This window comes from Colobus angolensis, unplaced genomic scaffold, assembly GCF_000951035.1.
Source record: "Colobus angolensis palliatus isolate OR3802 unplaced genomic scaffold, Cang.pa_1.0 Scaffold349, whole genome shotgun sequence".
Lineage (NCBI taxonomy): Eukaryota > Metazoa > Chordata > Mammalia > Primates > Cercopithecidae > Colobus > Colobus angolensis.
In genome coordinates, this window is record NW_012116810.1 from 698729 (window position 1) to 711028 (window position 12300).

Consider the following 12300-nt stretch of genomic DNA (forward strand, 5'->3'; position numbering starts at 1 on the left):
GATGCTTATATCCTGTAGCCTCTTCAGTATTAAAATAAATAATCCAAAATGTACCCAGAAGTCACCGACACTTACCTGAGAACACAGAGTTGACTCCCTGTGGCAGCAACATGGTTTTCACCGGCCTCCTGGCCTGTGATGCTCTCAGGCCCTGGCGATTCTTGACACCCTGCATCCATTACCTCTTCTGCCTCCCTGGGGTGCTCTATGGATGTGCCCACTTCGTCAGATGGCTGATGAGGTTTTTTAGGCATGGGAGCACAAGGCGCCTCAGATCTTCTTAGCTTACTCTCCTTACCATTTGGAGATGAAGCTACAGAAGGTTCTTCGTGGGCCTGGCCTCTTGACTCCCAGTCTTGAGTTAACTGCTCCCAGGGACAGCAGAAAGGTGCCAGAGTGCCAAGCTTAACGTAGTTGGGCCGTTTTGCAGGAGGGCGTCTAAAGAAAAACACAGAGGAGAACCAATGTTGAACAATTTAGGACTGCAAAACTAAAATAATTATAACCATTATAATGCATCTCTATTTTAACACACACACACAAACACACACACAAAAGCTTTCCAAGAAACATATGATAATGAATAATAGGCTGGGCTCAGTGGCTCATGCCTGTAATCCCAGCACTTTAGGAGGCCGAGGCGGGCTGTAATCCCAGCACTTTAGGAGGCCGAGGTCAGGAGTTCGAGACCAGCCTGGCCAACATGGTGAAAGCTCTACTAAAAATACAAAAATTAGCCGGGCATGGTGGAGGTTGCCTATAATCCCACCTACTTGGGAGGCCGAGGCAGACGAATCACTTAAACCCAGGAGGCAGAGGCTGCAGTGAGGCAAGATCGCGCCACTGCACTCCAGCCTGGGCAACAAAGTAAGACTCCGTCTCAAAATATAATAATAATAGGCCAGGCGCGGTGGCTCATACTTGTAATCCCAGCACTTTGGGAGGCCCAGGTGGGTGGATCACCGGAAGTCAGGAGTTCGAGACCAGCCTGGCCAACACGGTGAAACCCCATCTCTACTAAAAATACAAAAAAATTAGCCAGGTGTGGTGGCACGTGCCTGAAATCCCAGCTACTAGGGAGGGTGAGGCAGGAGAATCACTTGAACCCGGGAGGCAGAGGTTGCAGTAAGCTGAGATCATGCCACTGCACTCCATCCTGGGTGACAAGAGCAAAACTCCATCTCCAAAAAAAAATAAATAAAATAATAATAATAATAACCAACTCTACCAGCCAAGCTTTTTTGTTTTCTCTGGTTTTCAATAAACAATGTAGCCCCATGTGGCCACGGAACCACACCAGGGGGTTAATTCCTGAAAGCTACAAGGAACTGGTGCCCCTGGAGTTGCGCCACGATTTTCCTATACACTAAGCTCAAGGTTACATGAAGTTTCTGTTTTACTCTTGACCTCCAGTGACCCAGCTACCCTCCACAAAAACAATAAATATCATTATCAGTTTCTTACATAGCCTTCCAGAGACATTTTATGTACATACAAGCAGATATGTACATATCTCTTCCTTTTTATTTATTTTTATACAAATAGTAGCATATTAGATACAGTACTTTTTGCTTAACTTCACTTTTTTCATTTAACAAAATATCTTGATTACTTTATGCCAGTACTGAAAGCTCCCTCGTTCTTTCTTTTTAAAAGGCTGTGTATCTTGTATCTTATTCTCCTGAATGAATATGCCCTTATTGATTTAGACAGTCCTCTATGAAAGGACATTTTGATTGTCTTCAAGCTTTTGTTCCTCCAAACAAGGCTGCAATGAATGATCTTGACGGTTACTCTGCCTTCCGCTGCGCCACCATGACTCTTGTTGTCACTCCCAGTGGCTTCAGCATCTGCCTAAATCATCCTTCCAATACCCCACCAGTCACCTTCCCACCCTCACTTCGCATCTTTTACTTCACCCCAACTCAAGCACCCACTCGCTGCTCATACCTTAAGTGTGGTCACTGCCAACACCTGCTCCAGCTTCAAACCATGATGTCAGTATCCTGTTCTCAGAGCCATGCCTCCTGTTTTCCACCCACTTACCCTCCCACAACAATGCCCCAACCATCCATTTACACTAGCACCTCCCCGCGGCTCACAGCAGCTGCCTCGCTCTTCATCAGCCTAGACTCCATGGTTCACACCACCGTCCCTCCCCTACAAATGCCCCCACTCCCTCCACTGGAAAGTCCACCTGGGCGCAGCTGACTCTCCAATGACCTCATGCCAGCCCGAGTGGCAGAGCACAGCTGAGGAAGAACTCAAAATGATCCTGAATGGTCTTCCTTTATAAACGCAAATCTCAAATAGGCGCTCTCTACATCTTACAGATCCCATGTTTCTCCGCTCAATTCCATCTTCCACTGTCCCAGAAACTGCTTACAATTCCTCTCTCTTCAAATCTCCAACAGCCTCTCTCCCCTTCTTACTGCTGGCTGCTAGTTGTGCCTCTTTTTTCATGAAGACAGTCACAATCAGGAGTGTGCTACTTAATCCCCCCACCGCAGAATCTAACCTAGCTAAATAAATCCATGTTCAGATTTCAGTGGCAGTCTAACAGTCTTATATTAATTTTTCTGAGGAAGAAGAACTAGCCAACTTAAGAATTACAGAAAGAAAGTGGTTTGGAAATAGGATTAAGAGACAGGGCTGTGCGCGGTGGCTCACGCCTGTAATCCCAGCACTTTGGGAGGCCGAGACAGGCGGATCACAAGGTCAACAGATCAAGACCATCCTGGTGGTGAAACCCCATCTCTACTAAAAATACAAAAATTAGCTGGGCATGGTGGCGGACACCTGTAATCCCAGCTACTCGGGAGGCTGAAGCAGGAGAATCGCTTGAACCTGGGAGGCGGAGGTTGCAATGAGCCGAGATCATGCCACTGCACTCCAGCCTGGCGACAGAGCAAGACTCCATTTCAAAAAAAAAAGAGTCAGAACTGTTTGTAAATCTATTTGGAAGATAGCCAAAGAAATAAAAGCAGATTAAACGGTATCAGTGGCAGTCTAACAGTCTTATATTCAGAAGAACTGAACTCAATCCCAACAGATACTGCCTCCTCTACTTGTGCCCTGAATCCCACCCCTTCTTCCTTGTCCAAGGACTTAGCTCTTACATTTTAGCCTCCCTCCCATCTCCTGGGTACCCCCAACCAGCCTAGACACTTGTGCCTCCATCAAAAACACAAGTTACATGGCCAGGTATAATGGCTCATTCCTGTAATCCCAGCATTTTGGGAGGCTGGGGTGGGAGGATTGCTTGAGGCCAGTTCAAGACCAGCTTGGGCAACAAAGCGAGACCCTGTCTACAAAAAATTTAAAAATTAGCCAGGAGTGGTGGTGCACACCTACAGTCCCAGCTACTCAGGAGGCCGAGATGGGAGGACTGCTTGAGCCCAGGAGTTGGAGGCTGCAGTAAGCTATGATCACACCACTGCACTCCAGCCTGGATGACAGAGTGAGACCCTGTCTCAAAAAATAAAAGAAGAATATAAGCTCCATGAAGGCAGAGACAGACTTGTCTGCCTTGCCCCTGCTGTCGCCCCAGCACCTAGAATGGTGTTTGACACACAGTAGGCTCTAAAGAAATGTATGTTAAATGAAGGAATAAATGAGACAAATATATAAAGATGCACACAGGAAGATGTTCACAGAAACACACAGCAAAAAATCAGAAATAACCTCAAGAGCCACTGATATATTACAGGACATCCACACTGCAATTGCATGCGACCATTCAAAGTGACATTTTGAGCAAAGCTGGCAGGCTGACTCACAGGCCAAATGTAGCCTGCTGTCTGTTTTTGTACCACCCATGAGCTAAGGATGGTTTCTACATTTTTAAATGGTTGAAAAAGCAAAAGAGTAATATTTCGTGACACATGAAAATTATATGAAATTCAAATCTGAGTGTCCATATATAAAGCATGATTGGAACACAGCCGTGCTCGTTCTCTTACATGTCATCTGCAGCTGCTTTGAAGCCACAATGGCAGAGTTGAGTAGCTGCCATGGAGAACAAAGGCTCCACAAAGCCAAAAATATTTAGCATCTGGCCCTCTACCAAAAAAGTTTGTCAATACTTGGTTTGGAGTCATATTTTTTGATATGGTAAAACTATACATACCATATTGTTAAATGAAAAAGGCAGGTTTCAAAATAATGTATGTAATACCATTCTTTAAAAAAAAATGTGTATCTATGGAAAATTTGCATGCATAAAAAGCTCTGAAGAGTAAGAAATAAGTATTATTGTCAACTATTATTTAACAAACACATAGAAGCCTCTCAACTACATTCTATGGGAGACACAAGGATGTATAACATGTGATTGCTGCCCTCAAAGAGCTGGTAAGCTAGCAATCCAGGAATATATCACTAGTCACTCATTCATCCACCACTCCGCAAATAGTTTGAAACCCAGGCACAGGCCAGGCAGGGTAGCTCACACCTGTAACCCTAGCACTTTGGGAGGCCAAAGCACGTGGATCACTTGAGCCCAGGAGTTCACGAACACCCTGGGCAACATCACAAAACCTCATCTCTACAAAAAATACAAAAATTAGCCAGGTGTGGTGGCAGGTGCCTGTAGTCCCAGCTACTCTGGAGGCTGAGGTGGGAGGATCACCTGGGTCCGGGAGGTGGAGGCTGTGGTCAGCCATGATCATGCCACTGTACTCCAGCCTGGGTGACAGAGTGAGATCCTGTCCCCCCCACCCCACCCCACCCCCCAAAAAAGCTAGGCAGACTGCCTGTCTCTACAGTTATGGTTGCAGCAATGAACAAGAAAACACAATTCTGCCCTCATGAAGCTCACCATCAAGGAACTACAATATTCAACCAGTCATTCATCAGACAACAAATAAAGGTTATTAAGACCTACTGTGCACCAGGCACTGGCTAGACACTGCAAATGCCACAATAAAGAGAGACAGCTTCTGTGCTTCTGGGAGCCTACAATTTAGGGGGCAACAAATTCCAAATGTTAGAATATACTTTGTAATATAAAGGAAATCATGACCCTCATTGGCCACACTTCCAATGAAAAAATAAAAGTCTAAATGGATAAGTACTAAGATATAAAAACAGTGCTTGGCCAGGTACAGTGGCTCATACCTATAATCTTGGCACTTTGGGAGGCCGAGGCCAGTGTATCCATGGAAAACCGATATTGAGACCAGCCTGGACAACATAGTGAAACCCTGTCTCTACAGAAAATGCAGAAGTTAGCCAGGCACAATGGCACATGTCTTTACTCTCAGTTACACGGGTGAGGTGAAAGAATCGCTTGAGCCCAGGAGGCGGAGGTTTCAGTGAGCCAAGATCATACCACTGAACTCCAGCCTGGGCAACAGAGCAAGACCACCATCTCAAAAAACAAACAAACAGTACTTATCTCTCTGGATGGCAGGACTATACCAATTTATCTTTTTATATATTTTCATAGTTAATTAAAATTTTATAACTATATTTTACTTCTATAATACGTTTTAAAAACACAATTTCCATTTTGGAGGGAGAGAGGGGTTGGTACTAGAAATCTATTAACAAGTGTCTGAGACTCATGTCCAAGTTTAAGTGTACATTATTATTGATAGAAATAAATAATGAACAAAAAGGTTTATAACCAAAATGGGCCTATAAAAGCCAAACAGACATAAGACAATCTCCCCACTTAAGTCATATCTTCTTAATTAATTCTCAGTAATGCTGAACTCACTGAAAAGTCTATGAAACTCCATGTTAGATAACAAGAATTACCAAAGCCATCCTAACGCTTGGGATACCAATATAAGCAGGCACTTCTCTTCTCCTTAAAACATTATCAAACTAGAGAAGCCAGCTTCTTACCTTTTGTACTTTTCAAGAAGATTATTAGCTTGCTCTTCTGCAAACAGCATCCCGGCAGGGCAGTCTGGAAAATCGCCTGGGACATTAGGCGACCTCTTATACTGAGAATGCACTGCAGACTCTTTCAGCCCTCCGACTCTCGCACCTCGATAGATCTAAAAGAAATGTCAAAAAGATACTGTCAGTCTACCAACTTAAAGTGAATTGCTTAATGTTTATATGGGGGAAAATGAGAAACAACCTAAATGCCCCTCAAAAGGAGAATGGATAGAAATACACACAATGGATTACCATGCAATAGTAACAATGAATGAAATTGAGCTTCGTCATGCTTCATTAATAAATATGGAAAAGAATCTCAATGCCAAGTGAATACAGCAAGTTGCAAAATCATATATATGGTGAGGTATATACTTTAAAAACGTGTCAAGTCTAAATAGTTATTTTATTGTGGGATACAAACATACTTCAATAAAGCTATAAAAATATGCATGGTAGTAGCAAACACTGAAATCAGAGGAGTGATTATTTTAAAAGGAGGGAGAGAAATGAAACTGGAGAGAGGTACACAGGGTGCATTGATGCATCTGTAGTGTTTTATTTCTTAAGCCAGATGCTGGGTAAATGGCACACAGGCATTCACTACATCAGCATCTATTCTTTTTTGTATGCTTGAAAGCATCTCATAGTAAAAAATTAAGTAGGATTATTTTTAAATATTCCTACTCCTGAATGATTAACTGGATGTCCTTGCACTAGGCATGCCAAAAATTAATTACTGGCATGAATCTAAAAGTCTCACATGCCTTTTACACTCTCTAGGATCAAAGTAATATTTATTTATTTATTTATTTTCATTTTTGAGACAGAGTCTCGCTCTGTCACCCAGGCTGGAGTGCAGTGGTGTGATCTCAGCTCACTGCAACTCCGCCTCCCAGGTTCAAGGGATTCTTATGCCTCAGTCTCCCAAGGAGCCATCATACCCAGCTAATTTTTGTATTTTTAGTTGAGACGGGGTTTCACCATGTTGGCCAGGCTGGCCTCAAACTCCTGACCTCAAGTGATCTGCCAACCTCGGCCTCCCAAAGTGCTGGGATTACAGGCGTGAACCACCACACCCAGCCTTTGAAGTAATATTTAAAATAACCAGGAAAAAAAGACACATTCGATTCTAATAAAATTTTTAGCTGCAGTTGATAAATATGGGTATATGGTTATAGTTAACATTTTTTAAAAAAGTATTCTATCTGTCTGTAAAAGTTAAGTCCTTTGCTTTTAAGCTATAACAAATTTCTTCAAATCAAATAGCTAGACATTTTTGTTGCCACTACTATTCAAAAATCAGGTCACTTTAAAAACCTCAACAATTAATGATATGTCAGCACAGGTCTTATGATGAGAACCTGGCTCCAGGAACTGTATGTATGAAGTATCTTGTATCCGGGACGATAGCTCTAAGGGCAGAAATATACCACTCAATTCCTCCTAAATTGTACATAAAGTCTGGAACATTTTGAGTACTTAGCATTTATTAGGAATCTATTTTAAATATTGCAACTGTTAGAATCAAAAAGTAACTTACAAATGGAATCCAGAAAGCCATGCCCCAGCCCTTTGGGAGTAGGACATCCCAGCCACTTCCCCAGCCTAGTCGGTCTTCACCAGTCACTTTTCCTGGCTGCTGAATCAAAAGTATAGGTATCTTGGATTCATGGGGACCTAAAATAAGCTGTGACCCAGGCACCAGCAATTCACTCCTCATCCGGTTTAAATCCTAAAGTGGAAGAAAATAATTCAAGACAAACAGCCCTAGTCTTCTGGGAGATCCTCCTGGGTCTCCCTATAAGCAGCTTTAGAAAGTTAAATGCTCTTTTAAAAAAGCAAGAGAAAAACATTCTCAATAAATAAGTGTGAGCCATTTTAAGTATAAGGTATTCCTCCTACAGATATTTTCCTCTATACAAGTGTTTAGGTAGAAATGCCAGATTGTCTTATATCATTCATTATCAGCATTCATTCTGTTGATCTCTTATATCAAGATTAATCTTATATGTTGATATTCTGTCCTTACATTGATTTTGAGTAAGATTTGGTGTCATGAAGTAAAAAAGATATAAACAATTGACGCCTTCTCAAGGATGTGCAACTAGAAAAATGCACTGGCTCTTGTGAAAATTGCCCACCAGGTCTTAAAGAATCAAAACAGAAGATGGTTAAAATTATTGTTAAGGGGAACGTAGGGGGTGGATAACATCCTTTCAGACTTTTCTTGGAGCTGTAAAAAGAGATTAACAGGTAGGTAAGAGGGCTATCACTCAGTTTAGAAAAAACCATGCAAGAGACTGCCTCCAGACCATAGTGTAACTGCTATCTCATGAATGCTCTTCAAGCCAAGTCCAATCTTTTTTTTCACTTTCGGAGTTTCTGCTACCATCTATGTGTTAGTAATTCCAAACTATCTCTCTTTAGCCCTGACTCTTCCTTCTGGGATCGAAACTTGCCTCCTGGACCTCTGCTCTTGGGAAGTCCCACAGCTCATCACCCTTCCACTGTATTTGCTCTCTTCCTGTATCCCCCACCTAGCTGAATGACACCACAATTCACACACTCCATTCATTCAGCCATTCAAATATTTACTGAGCACTTCTATGTGCTACACACTTTTCTAGAACCTGGAAATACATCAGTGAGCAAGTAAGACATGGCTCTGGCTCTCTTTTAGCTGAAATCCTAAATCCAAGCTAGAATATCAGGACCTAATTGGCACGCCTCCTCCTTTCTCACCTCCCATCTTCCAACCAACCACCAAGCCTTGTCAATTTCACCTTCCAGGAATATGCGTTAAACCTCACCCCCTCCACTCCAGCCACACTGCCACAATTCAGGCCCCCATCATGTCATATTTGAATATTTCAAGGGTCTTTTTAAGGCCATCCAAACCACAGTCTCTCTCCAGCTCCCTCACCCCCCATCTCCAACCCCCCACTGCTGCCAGTGTGAAATCTCATCATGTCATGGCCAACCTTAAAACCTTTAAGGGTGTCCCACATCTCCAAATCCTTAAAAGGCTTCAAGGTCTTTCATGCTCTAGCCCCATTTGTGTCTTCAGCTTCATTTCTCACCCTATTTCTGATTCCTAGCTCCTGATCCACTTGGAGAGTCTTCCCGGTTTCTGCCTGGGCTCCTGCACATGCTTTTCTCACTTCCTGCAATCTTATCTTCACTGAAACCTTGACTCTGCATCCAAGAAGTCTGGTGACTTCTGGCTCCCATCTGAGAGTCAGTTCAAATGCCTGCTCTTCCATCCAGGAGGCCAGCCTCATTTTTCTCATCTGAGCTCAGTACCCCTTCTAGAGATTTCCTGAGTGCCCTGTACTTTCTTTGACCACATCTAAGTCATCTATCCCAGCATCTCACACAATGTCTGGCCCTGGAAGTTCCCCAATCATAGTAAAATTAAAGACAGAGAACATTTAAGGGAAAAGAAAACAATAAAAGAAAAACATATTTAAACCATGAGATCATCATTTCAAGAAAAAGTCTTTGTATTAACATTTTCTAGAGATTATTCTTACTTTATCTCTAAGAACAGAAAAAAAATCACAATATGTATCTTTCTTCTTAGATTCTTATCCTTGGATAACAGGTAAGATCCTTATTCTTATATCCCTATCCTTATTCTTAGATTATCCCTAAGAATAGAAGAAAATCACAGTACATATCATGAGTCAGGGATCAACAACTTGTTTGAAAACAAAAGAAAGTCTATGGAATTCTATGAAGTATGAAATAACTTTTTACGGTCTCTAGAATGATATATTTAACCTGTCATTCATGACTTTACCAATAATCCTTACACTAATTAGTTACCTGATCCGAGATTTTATTCTCTGTGACACTCTTACAGATATCTTGGTTCCAGATAAAGCTATGCGTACATTCCACAGGCACACCCTCCAGAAGCAGCTGTCTAACTTTCTCATTATCTAAGAGGGAAAAGAAATAGCCTTCAAACCACATCCTTCAGATCAATGAAGTCAAACTCCAAACGTTGGCAGTAGGCCTTTTGTTACAAACCAATATTTCATAGGCATTCACTTAGTTTAGAAGAATTTACTTGACAAGAAATTAAGTTATTCTTATAGTCAGTTCTACAGTCTATGACATAGCACAGGCTCCTAAGCAGTTTTCTTTGGTATTGATTTTTCATGTATAAGATGCAAATATCACAATATTAAATTGCCTCCAAAAATCTGCCTAATTCCACATGCAAGATAATCAAATTCTAGTAGCCACTGCAAAGGCAAACACTATGGCACATTAAGCCAGGCATGGTGGTGCACACCTGTAATTCCAACCACTTGGGAGGCTAAACGGGGAGGATCGCTTAAGCCCAGGAGTTTAAGTCCAGCCTGGACCACATAGCAAGACCCCATCTCTAAATAATAATATGCCATATTATAAATACATGTCATATTTCAGCTACTGGCTTCAGGACTTTGTGTATCATTCCTCATCCAATGGTGGTGAGCCAACAGATATCATCATCTTCTCTTCTGCCCCATTATTTTAAGTCTCTGATAACCTATTTATATTGAACTACTTATTCCTTTCTGTAAAATGTATTTTTGCATCCTTTTTTTTTTCTTTGAGACAGAGTCTCACTCTGTCGCCCAACCTGGAGTGCAGTGGCACAGTCTTAGTTCACTGCAACCTCCCCCTCCCAGGTTCACATGATTCTCCTGCCTCAGCCTCCCAAGTAGCTGGGATTACAGGTACGTGTCACCATTGCTGGCTAATTTTGCTATTTTTAGTAGAGACAGGATTTCACCATGTTGGCCAGGCTGGTCTCGAACTCCTGACCTCAAGTGATCCACCTGCCTCAGCCTCCCAAAGTGCTGGGATTACAGGTGTGAGCCACCGTGCCCAGCCTCATCCCTTTAAAATAAGCATATTTTCAGTGATACATAGTGTTTTATCCCTTAAATAAGCTATACCATTCTAGCAAGTACTCAAGCAGAAAGAGGAAGAAACTTTATCAGTGACAAGCCTCTATATTGATAGAAGGAACTTCCTACATGCGGTCATTTAGTCCCCAGGGAAAAGTATCTCCCAAATCTTATTTTGTTGAACTGATGAATTTTCATTAGAAGACAAAGACAATTTTTGAGTTTGGGTTATAGTTCTAAACTCTCCACAAAGAAACATCACTCGAAGGCACATACCTGCCTGCATGGGTCTGATGGCTAGTAAAAAATAAGTTGGGAGCAATTGGGCCATAGTGTGACAGATTTTAAGGGAGAACAAAGTTAGAAAAAAAATTAAGTTGATGAAAAGATCTGAGATTAAAAACTGTTTAAAAGCCACAACAGGCCAGGCACAATGGCTCATGTCTATAATCCCAGCACTTTGGGAGGCCAAGGCGGGCAGATGGCTTCAGCTCAGGAGTTCAAGACCAGCCTGGGCAACGTGGCAAAACCCTGTCTCTACAAGAATTAGCTGGGTATGGTGGTGTGTGCCTGTAGTCCCAGCTACTTGAGAGGCTGAGGTAGGAGGATGGCTTGAGCCCAGGAGGCAGAAGTTGCAGTGAGCTGAGACTGTGCCACTCCACTCCAGCCTGGGTGACAGAGCCAGACCCTGTCTCAAAAAAATAAAGCAAAATAAAAAATTGTTTAAAGCCACAGCAGCTTCAGTACACTGCTCTTCCTTACAGAGATAACCACCATCAGATCCACAAGCCACAGTGCTATGTGCTGCAGGTTCACATGGCCTGTCTAGGAGCAGTCAAGCTCCACTTCCAACAGGCCGGGTACCCAGAGTGCTTTCCTGTGGAGCACTGCCACGCATTTGGGGTCATGATTGGGATTTTAGTCAGACTAAGCTGCAAACAAGAGATAGTTGATACTTATGGTGTAAAGACCCAGGAAAGTACTACCTCATCTTCAAATATTCTAAAAGATAATAATAGATAGGTCTGGCAAAAGTGGCTCATGCCTGTAATCCTAGCACTTTGGTAGGCTGAGTTGGGAGGATCACTTGAGCCTACGAGTTCAAGACCAGCCTGGGCAATTTAATGAGACCCTGTCTCTACAAAAAGTTAAAAATTAGCCAGGCATAGTGGTACGTGCCTATAATCCCAGCTACTTGGGGGCTGAGGTGGGAGGATCGCTTGAGTCTGGAAGGTCAAGGCTGCAGTGAGCCATGATTGCACCACTGCACTTAGGTCTGGGTGACAGAGTGAGACTCTGTCTCAAAAATAAATAAAATAATAATAATGATAATAATAATAACAGATAAAACAAAGTAGACAGTATGTCCACACAAGGGAATATTATTGAGCTAAAAAGAAATGCACTATTGAGCCATGTGAAACACAGAGGAATTTTTTGTTTTTTTTAAGATGGAGTCTTGCTCTGTTGCCCAGACTGGAGTGCAGTGGCACAGTCT

The 12300-nt window shown here is 42.4% G+C and overlaps 1 protein-coding gene across 2 annotated transcripts in view; it reads right to left on the reverse strand.

Annotated features, from left to right (window-relative positions):
• The window catches only part of POP1 (processing of precursor 1, ribonuclease P/MRP subunit (S. cerevisiae)), a 43977-nt gene that overhangs the window by 3346 nt on the left and 28331 nt on the right, over nt 1–12300 (reverse strand). For both annotated transcript variants that reach the window (XM_011952728.1, XM_011952729.1), the window contains exons 12-15: nt 9724–9839; nt 7436–7627; nt 5854–6008; nt 76–438 (exon numbers count right to left, since the gene is read on the reverse strand). In XM_011952728.1, coding sequence (XP_011808118.1) covers nt 76–438; nt 5854–6008; nt 7436–7627; nt 9724–9839 — 826 coding nt within the window. The remainder of the gene's footprint in view (nt 1–75; nt 439–5853; nt 6009–7435; nt 7628–9723; nt 9840–12300) is intronic.